Source organism: Merops nubicus, unplaced genomic scaffold (assembly GCF_000691845.1).
Source record: "Merops nubicus isolate BGI_N331 unplaced genomic scaffold, ASM69184v1 scaffold14383, whole genome shotgun sequence".
NCBI classification, from domain to species: Eukaryota; Metazoa; Chordata; class Aves; order Coraciiformes; family Meropidae; genus Merops; species Merops nubicus.
The window spans coordinates 6,368-23,253 of NW_008599688.1; the positions used below are offsets into that span (position 1 = coordinate 6,368).

The 16,886-nt window shown below is 49.1% G+C and overlaps 1 protein-coding gene across 1 annotated transcript in view; it reads left to right on the forward strand.

Moving 5' to 3' along the window:
* Positions 1-16,886, forward strand: part of LOC103770227 (collagen alpha-1(V) chain) — a 34,174-nt gene that overhangs the window by 6,127 nt on the left and 11,161 nt on the right. Inside the window, exons 4-25 of the mRNA XM_008937479.1 lie at positions 421-465; positions 797-850; positions 1,778-1,822; positions 2,832-2,885; positions 3,470-3,523; positions 6,817-6,870; positions 7,968-8,075; positions 8,283-8,372; positions 8,459-8,512; positions 9,355-9,462; positions 11,246-11,353; positions 11,906-11,959; positions 12,566-12,619; positions 12,830-12,937; positions 13,034-13,087; positions 13,173-13,280; positions 13,418-13,471; positions 13,848-13,955; positions 15,025-15,078; positions 15,438-15,491; positions 15,956-16,009; positions 16,433-16,486. Of these exons, the coding sequence (XP_008935727.1) occupies positions 7,992-8,075; positions 8,283-8,372; positions 8,459-8,512; positions 9,355-9,462; positions 11,246-11,353; positions 11,906-11,959; positions 12,566-12,619; positions 12,830-12,937; positions 13,034-13,087; positions 13,173-13,280; positions 13,418-13,471; positions 13,848-13,955; positions 15,025-15,078; positions 15,438-15,491; positions 15,956-16,009; positions 16,433-16,486 (1,200 nt within the window). The 5' untranslated portion in view covers positions 421-465; positions 797-850; positions 1,778-1,822; ... (2 more) ...; positions 6,817-6,870; positions 7,968-7,991. The remainder of the gene's footprint in view (positions 1-420; positions 466-796; positions 851-1,777; positions 1,823-2,831; positions 2,886-3,469; positions 3,524-6,816; positions 6,871-7,967; positions 8,076-8,282; positions 8,373-8,458; positions 8,513-9,354; positions 9,463-11,245; positions 11,354-11,905; positions 11,960-12,565; positions 12,620-12,829; positions 12,938-13,033; positions 13,088-13,172; positions 13,281-13,417; positions 13,472-13,847; positions 13,956-15,024; positions 15,079-15,437; positions 15,492-15,955; positions 16,010-16,432; positions 16,487-16,886) is intronic.

Consider the following 16,886-nt stretch of genomic DNA (forward strand, 5'->3'; position numbering starts at 1 on the left):
AAAAGGGGCTGTAGGTTTTGGGGTGGTGGAGCTGAAGAGCTTATTTTTGCAGGCTCTGGGGTGTTGGCTGGATTTTTAGGAGGCTGCGTGGTCTGAGTGGGTGGCCTCATTTTTTAATAGTCTTTGTGGTGTTTTGAAGAACTCAGGATACTTTTTCTTAAGAGATTCCTTCCCTCAGATGGTCGATGGCATCTGGGCATTGGGATTCCTCTCCAGACCTGCCCAAGCATTATATATATTAAACCCCCCCAAGAATCAGGAGATGAAAGTAAAGATGCTGTTGTCCTTTTCTTTGCAGATGAGACCCAGAGAGGTTTGGGGGGCACTCTGTGTGCTGTAGGCTCTCCTGTGGGTTCATCTGCTGGGAGCTCAGCTCGTGATGCTGGCTGCTGACTCCTCTTTGTCTCTTTTTCCTTTCAGGGGACACCTGGCAAACCAGGGCCAAGGGGGCAGCGTGGTCCAACGGTAATGACCCATTGCTTCATCCTTCTGCTGCTTGAAAGCTTGTGGAGGGGAATATAAGATCTGATTTGTCTCCTCACTGAGTTGCTTCTGACCCTCAGCAGTTAAAGCTGAGTGAAGGGGCCACTGATTTGGGGCTGAGTCTCACCAGTGAGCATGGTTTAAGGTCATCAGTCCTCCAGTGGCAGTGCCAATGGCTCCTGTCATCCCTTGGCTGCTGGTGGGGTGGCTTGTTGGCCCAGTGGAGCTCAGGTGCTTGGGTGCTTTGCGTGCTCACAGTGTGGTGCTGTGGGTAGCAAGAAGGGCTGAAATGTCATCTTTTGTCTTTATTAAGGGTCCACGTGGGGAAAGAGGCCCTAGGGGAAGCACTGGGAAACCCGGCCCAAAGGTAAGGTTTTGGGGAGCCTGTTGGAGTCATCCTGAAAAGTATTGATATAAGAGACCAGCTGGTTAATTTTCCTCCATTTCCCTTCTCTCCTGATCTTCCTTGCTCAGCCAAATGACTCATGACCCACCTGTAACAAATCTGCCCAGATCTTAAAAATGTGTGGTCCCATTTCAGCACAGCAGGACATCAAGTGCATGCACAGACTGAGAGCTGCTGCAACCCTGACACCCTGTCAGGGACCAGCACAAACCTGCAGTGTGCTGGTACTTCCCCTAAGCTCTATTTTTTGGTGTCCAAGTAGCATCTGAACTACCTTAGAGACCTTGGGCTATGCCATGGGTGCAGGGGCACACGTTGCTGCTGGGCTCCAGAACTTTGCACCTCGCCGAGCTGTTCCACGTGCACTCTGTGTGCCCGTGGTTGGGCACCAGGAAAAACAGGTATTTTTCTTCTAGCCAACCCAGAGGCAAGCTCAGTTCCAGACCCTGCTGCAGAGACCAATTAATTGACCATCAATCGCCGGGTTTGATGGAGACAAAGCTTTTGTACTGAGATGTTGTCACCACCACGCTGCTGGCTTTAAAAATAAATGTCTGGGCTTTGTGTTGGCATGAATTTTTGATAAATACCTCGTCTTTGCAGAGGCATTTATCTCTCAGAAGGAGGCTGTTATGTGGTGGAAATATCCTGAGCTCACTGATGTTATCTTTCCTGTATTTGTATGAAGGGATGTGGGGGGAACAAGCAGCTGCTCGTTTGTCACTGGATGCTGCTCCTGATAGAAAATTATTGATGGAGAGGGGCCAGGGGAGCTGCTGGGGTGTGGTGCCACCGTGGGCTCGGTGCCATTTGAAGTCTTTGTGCACAGCAGCTGCAATGGTGGTGGATGTATTTTTAATGGTGTGTTGTTTTGTTTATTCATCAAAGGGCAACTCTGGTGGTGACGGGCCCCCTGGTCCTCCTGGAGAAAGGGTAAGACAGCTCCACGGGGCTAAAGCAGAGCTCAGCCTGATCCTGTTGGGGTAACACAGTAGATGAGGTGGGGTTGCAGGGCTGAGATGGTGCTGAGGGGTTTTGGCAGTGAGCATCCTGCTGCTGTTAAGCAGAGAGATGTGGGCAACTCGCTGGAGGCAGGCTGCAGCTCAGCACACCTCAGGCAGCAAAAAGGAAAAAATCCATTGAGAAACACAAGGTGAGGTGTGCTGGGGTGGAGAGAGGTCTCACAAGTCACCCACAGCACTTAGGTGCTTTCTGAGCTCTCCAGGGAAGGTGTAAATAGGACCTTGGGTGTCCTGTGTGACAGCCAGAGCCCAGGTATTCTGGAGGAGTTGTCCTCTAAGACCTCACACTGTTTTCCCCAGATCACAGCAGGCTAGGTGAAAAATATGGAAACAATGGGACTGTCATGATTTTAGCCTCAATTTCTGCTTCTTTTCCCCCTGAGTTTTGTTTTATTAGTCAATTTTTCTACAAAATTGCCCAAGGAGGAAATATAAGAAATGGGTCCCTGCTTTGCCTCTGCTGCTGCTGCTGCTGCTCAGGAGAAGCAGCACTCTGAAGAACATCAGGGCATGATGCACTGGCCCCAAAGTCACCAGGCTCTCCTCTTTTTCATTCCTGCAGAAGCTGGTAGCTCCCTGGTGCTCTTGCTTGAGCTGGGATGGGAATAGATCTATTTTTCATAGCACTGGGAAGGAAAAGCCCAAAGCTCTTGATAGGTCTCTTCATGTCTGCTGTACTTTTTGCAGCTGGACAAACCACTTGGCTAAATATACCCAGTGGTTCTTAGCTCTTGGTGTATTTTTTTTTCCAGAGGTGGCTCTGTGCAGCAGCATCTCACACTTTGGGGCATTTCTTTGGGGTAGAAGTTGCTGGTTTTCCCTATTTATGTGCTGATCTGCTGTTCACACAGAAGCTGGTATGTCACAGTGAAGCATTATTCATTCCTTAACTATGTTTTCTGCTTTGTTCTGCATCCCAGGGACCACCAGGGCCTCAAGGATCAACTGGATTTCCTGGACCCAAAGGTCCCCCTGTGAGTAACTCTTTCTAGAACGTGCAAAGAAATACAAAAAGTCTTTCCCATCCAGCTGTGCCAGCTCAATCTTAGCTGCTTCTCTGACAAGCAGTGACATACCCAATAAAAGGCATAACTGAGACAGCACGATAACAACCCCATGGTTTAAGATTTTAAATAGCCAAGTAAATTGCAGCTGATTATACATGTTCGTTTCCTAATGACTCAGTATCTCTGGGATCTTTCATGGTTGCTCTGCTCTTTATTTTCCCTCTGTATACTAGGAGGACAGCACAATGGAGTAACACTTCATAACACTCCTGTCCCTGCAGTTATACCCTGGGGGGGCACCTCAGAAACCTTTTGGGAATGATTTCCTTCCCTGTGGTGAACAGCTTGCTCCCACCCTTGACCTTCAAGGCAGATCTTTGGGGAGATATGTGGGAAAGGGCTGTATCTTTGAGGGTTCTGAGCACCCAAATTTCACTGTAAAATGGGTGGGAACTAACACAGGGATGCAAGAGTATTTGACTCAGTCTTTTTCACTGTTTTACTACTGAGCACTTCATGATGTTCCTTCTCACCCTTCTTGTCTGCTGTAGGGTCCTCCTGGGAAGGATGGATTGCCTGGACACCCTGGGCAGAGAGGAGAGACTGTAAGTAGTTAAAAATGATGGGCAGATCATTAATACTGAGTCTCATCTTGCTGGTTGGTTTTTCTAAACCCTTCTGTGCAGCTGGGGAGATGTGGCCACACATTTAGTTTCCCTGAAGGTCTGTGTCTCTCCAGATGAATGGGATGGTCTGTGGGAAGCAAGCTGAGCAGGACAATCAGTCTAATGATGGTTTATGTGGAGGATGTGCACCAACTCCTCTCTCTGCCCCTTTGGTAGATGATGGAGATCAACACTTGCATCATGCCTGGAGAAAACAGGGATGGAGAGATGAAGTGATGCTGATGGCTGGCACTGGAGGAAGTTGGGGGTTTGCTGTGATGGATGCTGCAGAGGCAGCTCCTCACAAGCTGTGGGAGGATTGAGACTGGGTCAGCACCAGTGCTTGGTGTGGCTCTTGCTTTTGTGAGGTGGAGAAGCAGCTGGGGGGGATTTCTGGGCTGCAGAAGGGCTCGTTCCTTTGGCCTCCCAGGGGGGAAGGCTGTGCCTCTGCTCTCTGGAGGGTAACTGCATGCTTTGGAGGTGTGCAGGTATTACATCTGTTCCAGAGGCACATCTCTAGAGCTCTGATAGCAGAAACTATTCCTGTAAGACCAGCTCAGCTTCCCACACCCAGCTCTGTTAGGTCAGGGGCATCTTTTTCTCTGGGACCTGCAAAGGGGAAAAATAAATATTCTCTGCTTCTTAATGCACCATGTGGCCAACACCAAGAGCTGATGCATAGCAGAGAAGAGCTACAGCCCAGTTTGGACAGCACTTGTTTTGAGAGGAAGGCAATTCCTGGCCAGAGATGATGGGTGTAATGATTTTGCTTTAGTTTTTCTGTCCACACCAGTTACTGCAGCACATTTATGTATCAGCCACTACCTTGGCACCTGAGCAAGAAGAACACCTCTGCTGATGCTGCCTTGTAGCCAAAGCTATGCACAGGGGCCTCACCACATTTTGCTTAAGCCCCTTCCAACAATAACCTGACTCTGAAGCCCAGGGAGCAGCTCCTGGCTCTCTAGGAACCTCACTGTATCCTCCTCCCACTGCTTGGTCCATTGGACAAGGGTTTGTTGCACAGATGTAATCATTGCTTCTCACCAAAGGAGAATGCTGAGGCATGGGGAAGGTGTGATCCCCTGGCTGCCCTGCATCTCTGGTGATCTGTTTTCTGCACCTTTTTTTTTGGCTTGAAGGATATCTTAAGTGGAAATGACCCTTCTGCCATGTAGTCCTCTGCATGCAGTAACTAGTATCTCTTTGGCATTTGGGGGGATGTTTTTTCCTCAGCTCATTCACTGTTATGTCCCTCTCCCCATCATGTTAGCAGATAGACTCCTCATTCTGTGTTTCTTTTACAGGGATAAAAAAAAACCACCTGAATTTCCTCTACTCAGCTTTGCATTTTCTCCCCTTTTTCACTCCCTTTTCCCACTCCTTTCCTAGCAAACAAAAAAAGCATTAAAAAGGCTTTGCACATCATGCATTTTTTCTCAGCTTATCACCCAATCTAATTGACTTGCCTGGCATTTGCTACGCAGAGGCTGCTCAGCACCCCAGGTATTTATTTACACTGCAGAAGATTGATTTGAAGGCAGTGGTGGTGGTATTTTTGAGCACGCAGTGCTCAGGTGAGGATTAACTTAATGGTGAAGAGAAGAGTTTTCACCTGTCAGAGCCTGGCTGTGACATTTAGTCTTCCTTCATTATCTTATAACAGCCAGGACACCTACGTTCACGTCGGAAGAAGCAGTAAAAGCTTTGCTTGCATCTGCTGTTAGCAGCTTTTGAGACTGGAATAAAGCATCAAACTCCCAAGTCTGCAGGAATATGAATGGAGAATGAGCTTTCAATTATTTGGGGTCTGAGAGTGATCCCTGATAGCTTGCTTCAGTCATTGCAGCAGGAACTTGCCTGTCACAGCAAAACCTTCCAGCAAACAACAATTCTGTTAATTTGCCCCAAGAACAAGTTTGCAGAGCCAGGTAGAAGTCCCTTTTTCTGTCCCTCTTTCCTTACACAGTGAGGAGAGAAACCTAGAAACAAATTAAATGCTATCTTTATAGTAGTAGCCTTGTCAGTGCACTCTGTGCTTTCATCTAAGACAACCTAGACTTGAAATTCTGTGTTTGACTTTGAGCTGCAAACAGGCACGCTGGAGGATGCTGAAATATTTGGCCATCCTAAATGTGCAAAGATTGAATCTCAAAACAACAAAACAAAAATAAAAACAGTGAAAAATCCCTTGTGCCCCAAGGCTCAAAGAGGAGAAAAGGAAACCCCTTTCTTCAGATTAATAAGTCCTGCACAGAAATGGCTGAAATATTTGTCTACGAGAAGAGTTTAAATGGTACATTCATTTCACAAAGATGTTTTTCCAGTTCCCCATCAATGACAGGATATTTTCTGTGATCTGCAGACAGCTAGAATAACATTGAGGAGGGTTTTTTTTTTTTTAGCATGATACGTTACCGTTGGCTTGGGATTTATCTGATCCTCTTTTGTGGCAATGAGAAAACAGCCTGTGTGCCCTCAACGACATTTCTCAAGCTTGTCAGCACGCTATAGTAAGAATGATAATTAATGTGCTTTTTAAAGAGTGGCTTAGGAGAGCTAAACAATTGCAGTGGTGATAGTTCGTTATTGTCACTCTTCAAAATGTCCTTATAAGTAGCTGTCAGGGAGACTTTGCTACTCAGCAGCATTTGGAAAGAAACACATTTGTGATTCCTTTCAACAGACACTGATGAAGGACACAGAGCTGCAGTCAGCCCCAGGCTGGTGGTTATGGGGGCAGTGGGGCTGGAGGTAGGAGCTGCTGGTGCCCAAAGTGGAAGATGGTCACCCAGCTTCTGAGCTCCTCAGACCTAAGCTTAAACCAGCACCAGAAAGGGGAGCAGGAGAAGGGAAAAATGGCTTTTAGGAGTTGCTCAGCATGAGGAAACTCACCCTGACTTTGGAACAGACATTTCCTCTTTAGGTTTTATGAGTGCAGCAGTTTTTTTATATATATGGCCAGTCCTTCAGCCAAACCACAGTAGCTCCATTGAAACAGCAGAGCTGAGCTTTGAGAATCCCTGTTTCTTCCTCTGTTTCACCCTTATATAGATGTATAGAGACACATTTTCCACGTTGTGTTTGATTTCTTGTTTCCTTTGTCTTTGGGTGTCCACCTATTCCTGGTCAGTAGTTTCACCAGAGGAGTGGTTGGGTGGCAGTCTGTGACCCTCACTGGAGTACTCCTTGGCAGAATTGTCATCTCTCCCCCTTTTCCCTTTCTCTACCAGGGTTTCCAAGGCAAGACAGGCCCTCCAGGACCCCCTGGTGTTGTAGGCCCTCAGGTAAGAAACAAATGCTCATGCTTGCACAAGCTCCTCTTCAGCAGTTCATCACAGCAGGACCTCACAGCACGGGTGGTTCAGCTGGAGCTGCTGGGACCATGGATTGGACAGCAGGGAGACTCCTCTTCCAAGGAAGGCAAAGTCATGTTGGAGCAAACTTGATGGCTTTGAAATTCCTGGCCAGGGTGTGAAATACCCTGATGGGTCCTAGCCCTTGTCGAGATGCTGGGATGGTGTTTAGACAACAAGGCTGCTGTAAATAAGGTGGTTCCTGGGAACCATTGTGAAGAAATGCATCCCTCTGATATGACAGGCCACCAGATTCTGTCAGACCTGGGCTGTTTTTCTTGTAGTCACATGGAACTCTCTGCAATCTGGAAATAGTAACTGCACAGCCAGAATTTGCAGCCCTGCAGTACAGGCATGGACTGAGTAGGACTGAGTTTGGGCTGAGTCTTCTTTCCTGAAACTGCTGGAGAGGTTGCTCTTTAATGAGAAAGTCATTAATTTGTCCTCTTTAACAGCAGTGTGAGGTCCCAGATTTGGAAATTCCCTGGTTAGGGGCAATCCCCTGACTGCATATGTCTTCTCAAGAGCAAATTAGGTTTTTTGATTGCCCTTCTCCAAAATGGACCACTGGAGAACCTTCTGTGTTGGGCCTTGTGTTGCTCTCATCACTGTTAGTGCCCATGTACAGCACAGAGGCAATCAGTAATCTCCATGTAGTACAAGCCTAATCCATTATTTATGCCTCATATAAGGAAGAATCAGTGTGGTTGTAGAGTATTTTGGAAGTTTTCAATTAAAAAACCCCTAAGCATAATAGTTGTAGTAATATCTCATCTCTGTGAGCTCTTCCATTCCAGAGGTTCCCAGTGCTTGTAGGCTGTCAAGTGCAGTGTTGCTCACTTCCCAAACGAGGTCCTTTTAGATTGCCAAAGGAGACATCTCTGCAGGGATTCCTGGTGGCCCTGCAGGGGACAGCTAAGGGAAGGAGCATCCTCCATCTCATTGCAACCTAAAGGACTAAACTGATAGCCTGCACCTCTTCACTGTTTGCTGCTGTCCCCCTGACCTTCTCCCCCATCTTTCTTCAGGGTCCAACTGGTGAGACTGGGCCGATGGGTGAGCGGGGCCATCCAGGCCCTCCAGGTCCCCCAGGTGAACAAGGTCTTCCTGGACTCACTGGCAAAGAAGGGACCAAGGTAGGGACCAGCAGCCTCCTGAATTCACCCTCCTTGGGCACCTGCCTCTCTGCCAGAGGTGGAGGGGGGTAATTCAGAGACGTTTCACAGCATCGCATCACACCTTGAGCCCAGAGGGAGGAGCTGGGTCCCTGTGGAAGCTGCAGATGCGGGGTCCCTGTGGTCTGGAACCTGCAGGTGCTCAGCTACTTCTCCTTGGTGGTGCAGGGGGACCCTGGACCCGCTGGCCTCCCAGGGAAGGATGGTCCCCCCGGCTTGCGAGGCTTCCCTGGGGAGAGAGGTCTCCCCGGCCCCATTGTGAGTAGAAGCTGCTCCCTCCTTCCAAGGATGCCCAAGGTGGTACAGCACCCACTGCCCAAAATGACTTTGCTCTCTTCCCCCAGGGTCCTACCGGGCTGAAAGGCAACGAGGGTCCCCCAGGCCCCCCCGGCCCCGCAGTGAGTATCCTTCCTTGCCCTCCCAGGCACCACCTAATCCCAAAACAGAGGGTTGGTCACAGCTTGGTGCTTCACCTGGTACTTCCTTTGCAGTGACCAAAGGCTTGCTGGGCAGTGCTCTGTTTTACAAGACACATGCCATAGCTTGGTCATTTTGTGTTGTCAGCAACGGGCATCCGTGACAAGCTGAAGGAAGAGGAATGATGGGGGACATGGAGAGTTATGCTTCTAAGTCAACTGCTTTCCCTCTGAAAGTTAAACCCTCCTGAGATTCACTCTCGCTGTAACCCTCCTGCAAGAAAATATCCATCATCCAACCCTACCTGCTGCACTGGCCAGGAAGGGGCTCATGGTGTTGTTCCAAGCTGATAATGTGACCCCAGGAACTGAGCTTCTTTGTACCACCCAGAGAAGAACCCAGCCCTAGCAGGGGTTTTAATTATATTAAAAAAATCTGTAGGACCTCTTAGGCTGATGGTATCAAGCCATTGTATGGCAGGCACCTCATCAGCTCTGCTGATTTACTGAGGATGCATTTGCTGCATCCTCCTGCTGGGTTTCTTTCTGTCTGTCTATAGATGAAGCTCAATACTCCAGTGAATGCTCCCTTCCTTCTTCTCACTGCTCCCTTCCTTCCATATGGCAGGCACCTCATCAGCTCTGCTCATTTACTGAGGATGTATTTGCAGCATCCTCTTGCTGGGTTTCTTTCTGTCTGTCTTTTCCTTCTTCTCACTGCTCCCTTCCTTCTTCTCTGAACAGGGCTCCCCTGATGAAGCTCAATACTCCAGTGAATGCTCCCTTCCTTCTTCTCACTGCTCCCTTCCTTCTTCTCTGAACAGGGCTCCCCTGGCGAGCGTGGTCCTGCAGGATCAGCTGGCCCCATAGGCTTGCCAGGGAGACCTGGCCCTCAAGGACCTCTGGGACCTGCAGGTGAAAAAGGAGCCCCAGTAAGTACCAGTATAAAGATTAACAGCTATGGGTCAAATAGAAATGTGTATAGTAGGAAGCTGAGCATGTCAGCATGGAGACATTCCCTGGGGTAGGTATAGAAAAGATTTAAAAAAAAAGAATTAGGGATTTTCAGAATTTTCTCATGTTGGGTGCATCAAACCACTGAACATGAGCTGCTGTGACACCAGTGCTGTCAAAAGGTGGATGTGATCCCAAGGACCAAAACATCTTGAGGCAATGAGAAGGGATGAAGATTGAACAGGCCAATGAACAACCTGTGTGACCTCCTAGTGACAAACAGCCAGAGGACAGGCCTCTGGGCAGAGAACTGAGCCAGCCCCATCCCTCCTTACAGGGGTACAGCTACAGCAACGATTTCCCCAAGGACCGAAACATCTTGAGGCAGTGAGAAGGGCTGAAGATTGAACAGGCCAATGGACAGCCTGTGTGACCTCCTAGTGACAAACTCTGGGCAGAGAACTGAGCCAGCCCCATCCCTCCTTACAGGGGTACAGCTACAGCAACGATTTCCAGTGAGCCCAGCTCCCTCCCCCCCCCCTGCCCGGCCGGGGGACCCACATGGAGATGCTGCAGAGGGGTCCAGCTCCATTTCCTGGGGTGCTCAGGAGCCTGCTGGCACCCGTGGGAAGGGCTGCTCCCAGTGGGATGGATGAGCTTGTGCCATCTGGTGCCTCTGGCAGTGCTGGCAGCCAGCCTGTGCCACCTCACACGGCTCTCGCTGCCCAGGCGGGCGTGTGGAGCATCACGTGTGGGCAGGAGAGAGGGGCTGGGGGGGTGTTTCTGTCTCTGAAAGCATGGCACCGTGGTGGGCTCCAGGAGGAATGGTCCTGCCTCTGCTTCGTGCCCAAATGCCTGTGCAGGGAGTTTTGTTTTGCTTCGATCCCAGCAAAGTGAGCAGATGGAATTCGGGGACTCCAGACTGCGTGAGGACACTTCCCATGATGGATTGTTGTGAGCAAAAGTGTTGATCAGCCTCTGTGTTCCACATTTGCTGGCTTATTAGAAACTCCAGCAGCTAGTCCAGAGGCAAGAATTTCCCTGTGAATCAACTTCAGGAACATCTGTCCTGCCAAGTACCTATATGATGTATCAGTGGATAGATGAATAGGCAATTTATGTGGCATCTAATTATCCTGAAGAGAGCACCCAGGATTCAGATGCAATTAAATTATGTATGAGGAAACAGAAATATTCACTGCTCAGTTCCTATAAACAAACAAATTCAGTTGGAAGCTCCAGGTCTGGGGAAGATGAGAAGATGTTTGAGCAGGAGATGGATTTTTTTTCACAGCAGATGTTTTCCTTTGTCCAGGAGCTCATATGGGAGCTCAAGACCTCCTGAGAAACCCCTGTTAGGTGGGGATGAGCTGGGGAGGGAGCAGGCAGTGAGTGCTGAGCCAACCACCACCAGCATCAGTAAAAACTGGCTGTGGAAATAAAAACGAGTTGAGGTCTTGTTTGTCATCCAGAGAGATGGCAGAAGGTTCAGATAAAATCTGATTATTTTGCTATAGCAGTGAAATAGCAGCTGCAATCTGGGTGTTCACCATTTAGATTTGTTTGTTCTTTATCTCTGGAGACAGGAATTCTGTCTCCTTTCAGACAGCCAGCACAGGGAGCCTGGTGAAATAGCAGCTGGAAAGCAGTTTTGCTGTACATGCCTATATAGTCTGGGGTCATTAGCAGCTGAATAAAACGCTAATGGGATGTAATGGGTTGGAGCTCTTTGTGACCTGCCTGCTTTTGTTCTGCTTCCAGGGAGAGAAGGGTCCTCAAGGACCAGCTGGCCGAGATGGCATCCAGGGCCCCGTGGGACTGCCAGGTCCAGCAGGTCCTGTCGGCCCCCCCGGGGAGGATGGAGACAAGGTGGGAGCACAGGGTCACTCTGGGAAGCACCTGGGCAACGTGCCCTCTTGCCACCATGGGTTGGATGTGCTGGGTGGAACACCAAGATGATTTATGGTGCTTTCAATCCCATGAAATCAGCAGCATCCGACCTGGGAAGCAGTGGGTGAGCTGGGCTGGGCATGTGCTGCCAGCCAAACTGCTTGCTGAAAACCAGTTAGCCTCCTCCAAAGCCTGCAGCAGGGGCCTGACCTTTCCAAATTAATTACCCTTCCCCACTCCCTCATTAAGCCCCTCTCAACTGGAGGATTTTTAGAAAACATTATCTGGGATGAATCACTCCTGGCCGCTCACAAGGGCTGCAAAATGATGCTTCTGGCACCACGTGGCACCTAAAGGAAGTTTTAGCATGTAAAAGAGTTTGATTACCTCTGGAGTAGTCAAATCTCTGGCTTTTTTTCAGAACATTCTGGGGTATTTCTGTGGGAATGGGCATCTTTGGGCTATGGCTTGAATGGGGAGGTATGGAAGTGGTCACCAAGTGAACTGACTGTGCCCCTTTGTACCTGGCAGGGGGAGATCGGGGAGCCTGGCCAGAAGGGCAGCAAGGGTGACAAAGGGGAGCAGGTGAGTAGGGGGGAGGTTGTCGTGGCTGCTTCCCTGGAGGAGCAGGGTTCTGGTGTGTGACTGGCTGGAAACAGAAAACAGCATCATTTTCATTTCCTTCTATCTTTGCTTCGTCTTCTCCTTGGCGCCGTCAGATACCCCCATGATGTAAAAATAAGTGAGTGCCTGAAGAAGGAGCCTCCAGCTCTCAGGAACACACTGAGAGGTTTCCATGTCCCCCACCTTCTGTGTGGCTCCCTGTGAAAGACTACCAGCCCTTGCCATTAAAGCTGGGTGTTTGGCTGGAGGTTTTTCCAGTTGCTTGCAGCATACTGGAGCACCCTCCCTGTGCTGCTCTGAGCCTGGGGAAGATAAATTACACCCAAGTATCTAGCTAGAACTGAGTGGTGTGATATTGCTTGGCTGGAGCAGAAATGCTGTTAGAGGTGTCTGTCACCCCGTTGGCACCAGAGCTGAGGGATGCTGATGTGTCCACGGAGACCTGACCCTCTCCTGCCTCTCAGTTTTGTGCATTTCATGAGGTTTTATTGAAGAGAATCTCCTTTTCCAGGTGAGTTTTTTACTCTCTGATCCTAATGGGGATATTGCACTTTTGTTTCATGACAGGGTCCACCAGGTCCTACCGGCCCACAGGGTCCAATTGGGCAGCCTGGCCAAGCTGTGAGTATTGTCCCTCATTGGCAGAAATCCCCTTTTTTTACCTTAAAATCTGGGAAGCAAGGATTGGCAGTTTCTGCCTGGCACTGTTCATGCCCAACACGTGAGCTGGGGCATTGCTGCTGGATGTGGCTGAAGGTAGTGATGAGGAAGGGGATGAGGCTTTGCATCTACCTAGGGTCTTTGCTAAGCTGCTGGACTCCTTCCTCACAGGGTGCTGATGGAGAGCCAGGTCCCAGAGGACAGCAAGGCCTCTTTGGTCAGAAAGGTGATGAAGGACCCCGAGGTTTCCCTGGTCCCCCTGGCCCGGTGGGCTTGCAGGTAATTTTGCAGCATCGAGGGAGGGCTTAGGAAAATGAGAGCTGGGGCTCCACCAGAGAGATTTGCAGCTAAAACTCATCCCCTCCACCTCCACAGGGCTTGCCTGGGCCACCTGGTGAGAAGGGAGAAACAGGGGACGTTGGGCAAATGGTAAGGTTTCACACATCTTTTTTTCCTCAGTGATACAGAGAATGCTCCAACAAACATGTCTTAAATTTTCTCCTCTTTCTCTCAGGGCCCCCCAGGCCCACCTGGACCCAGAGGTCCATCTGGACCACCAGGAGCAGATGGTCCACAAGGTCCTCCTGGTGGAATAGGAAATCCTGGTGCAGTAGGAGAGAAGGTAAAGCCTCCAGACAAGCCTGACTGAAGCCTGCAGCAGACTGCAACAGCAGGCATGCAGGAGCTGTGCTGTGTCAGCAGAAAACTCAACACCCTGCAGAAAGATAACTGGCATCACCCTCTTTTCCCCCTCCACAGGGTGAACCTGGTGAATCTGGTGAGCCTGGGCTGCCTGGCGAGGTTGGCCTCCCGGTGAGTGTGCTGTGAGGTGGTGCTAAGATTGCTCTGATGGAGAAGAGCTCTTCTTCAGTGGTGTCCCCTGAGGAGCTGTGGTGGCAGAGAGTCATGGATGTGGATGGGGCTGCAGGGACTCAACAGCCATGTCCTTGGGTTGGGTGTTGGGCAGTGTATTGCCATGCTAGTGGGTATTTATGGTGTAATATTTAGTCAAGGAATATGGGCTACCCGTGGCTGAACAACATGGACACCATCAAATCTCTGTGGGAAGGGTCTGCTAAATCATGTCCCTGTGTTTTGCAAGACAAATAGAGCTTCTTTCTCATAAAAGATAATGGGAGATTGGCAAGTTGCTTTCCTGGATAATAGAAACACCCTTTTTCCTTTACAGGGTCCTAAAGGTGAAAGGGGTGAAAAGGGTGAAGCAGGTCCCTCTGGTGCTGCTGGTCCACCTGGCCCCAAAGGTCCACCAGGAGATGATGGTCCCAAAGGCAGCCCTGTAAGTACCCCCTCCTGTTCAGGCACTGCTTGTTTGTCTCACCCAGTAGAGATTTCTGCATGAAAAGATGTTTTCCAGAGATTTTTTGTGAAAATCTGAGGGAGTTTACCAGCCGGAGAACTGCTCCTCTAATGACCTGTGATATTAGTCCCCTTCTTTAGGGTGATAATGAGGAAAAGACCCAGCTGTATCATATCCTCCAGCAAAATCTTCAATTATTAGTTCTTTTTGCAGGCTATCAGAAAACTCACCCCTATGGAGAGGGCCTGCAGCAGGCTTACTTTGCTCTTGAGTTTATGTATTGCCAAGGTCCTCTGCACCAGAGTGAAGCTTCCAAAATAGCATAGAGGAGATTTATATGAATGTGGGAGTTGTACCTCTAGGGTCAGATCCCTGCTGCTGCTAATTGCTGTAGCTCTATTGAAGCCAGTGGAGCTATACTGATTTATATCAGATGATAATGGTACAGTATTTATCTTGTGGGTTCTTTGATGCTTGCTGGCTGGAGAAATTTATTATGCGATAAGCAAAGATGGCATGAAACAGCAGAGGAGGCAGGGGAGTTAGTCATCTCTTAACAGATGGGTTTTTGGGACATCACGTTATTAGTTGAAGCCTATTGTCTGAACACTGGTCTCAGAACCATTTGAAGTACCCAGCAGACGTTGTGTGGAGAAGAATGGTGAAGTGTTTTAGTCATGAAATGCTTTGGGAGGATCTTCACGTGAAGGATGTTCCGCGTCGTGTAGTAAGGAAAAGCAAAATCAGCTCATCTGCACATTCCCCAAAGCTGCCAGGATTTTGTCACTTGTCCAATGTAATTATGAAAAATTAGATGAACCTCCCAGTGCTGCCTCTGGAGCTTTGCATGGTCTGGTGGCTGTAACGGGATGAAACTGCTGAAGATGCAAAGGTGGGATGTGATCAGGGATTGTGTCTGAGGGTAGGAACTGGGGGGTTGTTCCACAGGTTTTGTTCCCTGTGTTGTCACTGGGGTAGCAGGCACTAGTACTGTGCAGTTCTCCAGGTGCAATATTTTTGACTTGGGGCTGTCTTTTTCTCTTTTCAGGGTCCAGTTGGTTTCCCTGGTGACCCTGGTCCTCCTGGAGAACCTGGTCCAGCTGTAAGTGTGTGTCCCACAGAGGGGCAGTTAATTCCTCCTCTTGCTTTCCTGAAAGACACCTGTCTGCTGTTGATCCACCTGCAGCTCCTCTGCCATTTACTTTTCCATCACTTGGAGAGAGCAGGAAATCCCACCATAAGACTGTCTGACCATGCTGCAACCTTTGGAGCAGCAGCTACAGGAATCCTGCTGTCCACAGGATTTGACATGGGACATTTGCTGTTACCAGTGTTCTCAGCAGGAGATGGGAAGGGATGGTGCCCAGGGGTGTGAAGACCAGCTGAACCACACCTCCTGCTGCTGACACTGTTCAGCTCCATCCAGCCCCTAAATACACCTGCTTGTTTCTTCCTTTTTAGGGTCAGGATGGTCCTCCTGGTGACAAAGGTGATGATGGAGAACCTGGACAGACTGTGAGTAACTGGATAGATGAGACCTATTCCCCATCAGTCCCCGTGGTTTCTGTGTGTGCAGGTCCAAGGAATTTTAACACAGAAAGACACAGAGCATCTAATTCCCCCCAGCTTCTCCTGCCCTGATCCCCTCATCCCAGTCCCTCCTGTCCGTGCCAGCCTGGCTGCTGCCATCCATCCAGGCTGCACAGCCATACATCCTGAAAGCATAAAATTCACTGAAGGAAAAACCAAATCTAAGTCTTTCCTGTTAACTTTTGCCTGCCTTATGGTGTTTCATGGTGGGAAGGGATAAAACAAGATACCACCTGCACCCCCGGGGAGGTGTTGGAGTCGCACGGGCTGCCCACGCCTCAGCTGGGTGCAAACTGCATCTCAGCTCCAGTTTTACACCTTTGCTTCTCCTTTCTCCATCCCCTGGTGAAGTTATGGCTTGTTCTCCTCCTCTTTCTCTCTCCATCTAGGGTTCCCCTGGTCCCACAGGAGAGCCAGGCCCCTCTGGCCCCCCAGGAAAAAGGGTAAGCTGATTATTGAGGAGGGTGTTTCTGAATTTATCAGTGTGGATATTTTGAAACTAATGTTATTGCTACAACTACAAATGCAAGGCAGTAGTGTGTAAAGTAGTATTAACAAAAAAAAAATAAACCCTTATGAGCCATCCACAGGCACTGGAAATTGCTGGGAAATTGTCAACTGGATCCCATGGGGTTTTTTTTAGATTTTAACACCCAAAAGAACATACAAGTATGAGGTATTCCTGCCTTGCTGGAAGAGCCCAGGGATTCATTGAGCAAGAAGCTAATTTAAAAAGCTTTTCAGAGATATTTGTCTCCATTTGGTCTTCTTCCCTTGGGCTGCAGCATCATTTTGCTAATTCCACTAAACCATTTTGGATCAGTGGGATCTAATTGTGTTTTGCATCTGTTTTGTGCCTTCTCCAGGGCCCTCCTGGTCCAGCTGGTCCCGAAGGAAGGCAAGGAGAGAAAGGAGCCAAGGTGAGGGCTGAATGGGATGTCACCACTTCTGCAGTGCCCTTTGTGTGCCAAAAGGATCACCCTCTGACAATGCTGGTGTTTGAAAGGCAGCTATTTGGTTTTGCTGTGTTTATGACACATCACCCTGAATTTGGGGCCACTGGCCTCAAATCTAAGCTTATGCTTCATCTTTTAACAAACTCTGTGGAGATAATTCGGGCTTGGTAAGGTCATGAGAATGTTTTTCTTGTTTTGAAAGGACAAAGTGCCATATTTGGCAATTGAATGTGTTGTAAGTAATGCAGAGAGGAGAGGTCTCTGTCCTTTCCCAGGGCAAACACAACATTATTGGACCATGATTGTTTTGGTGGGAGTGGTGGGGAAATTATAGATCCAACTGTTGTGACAGCAGCAGGGAAGC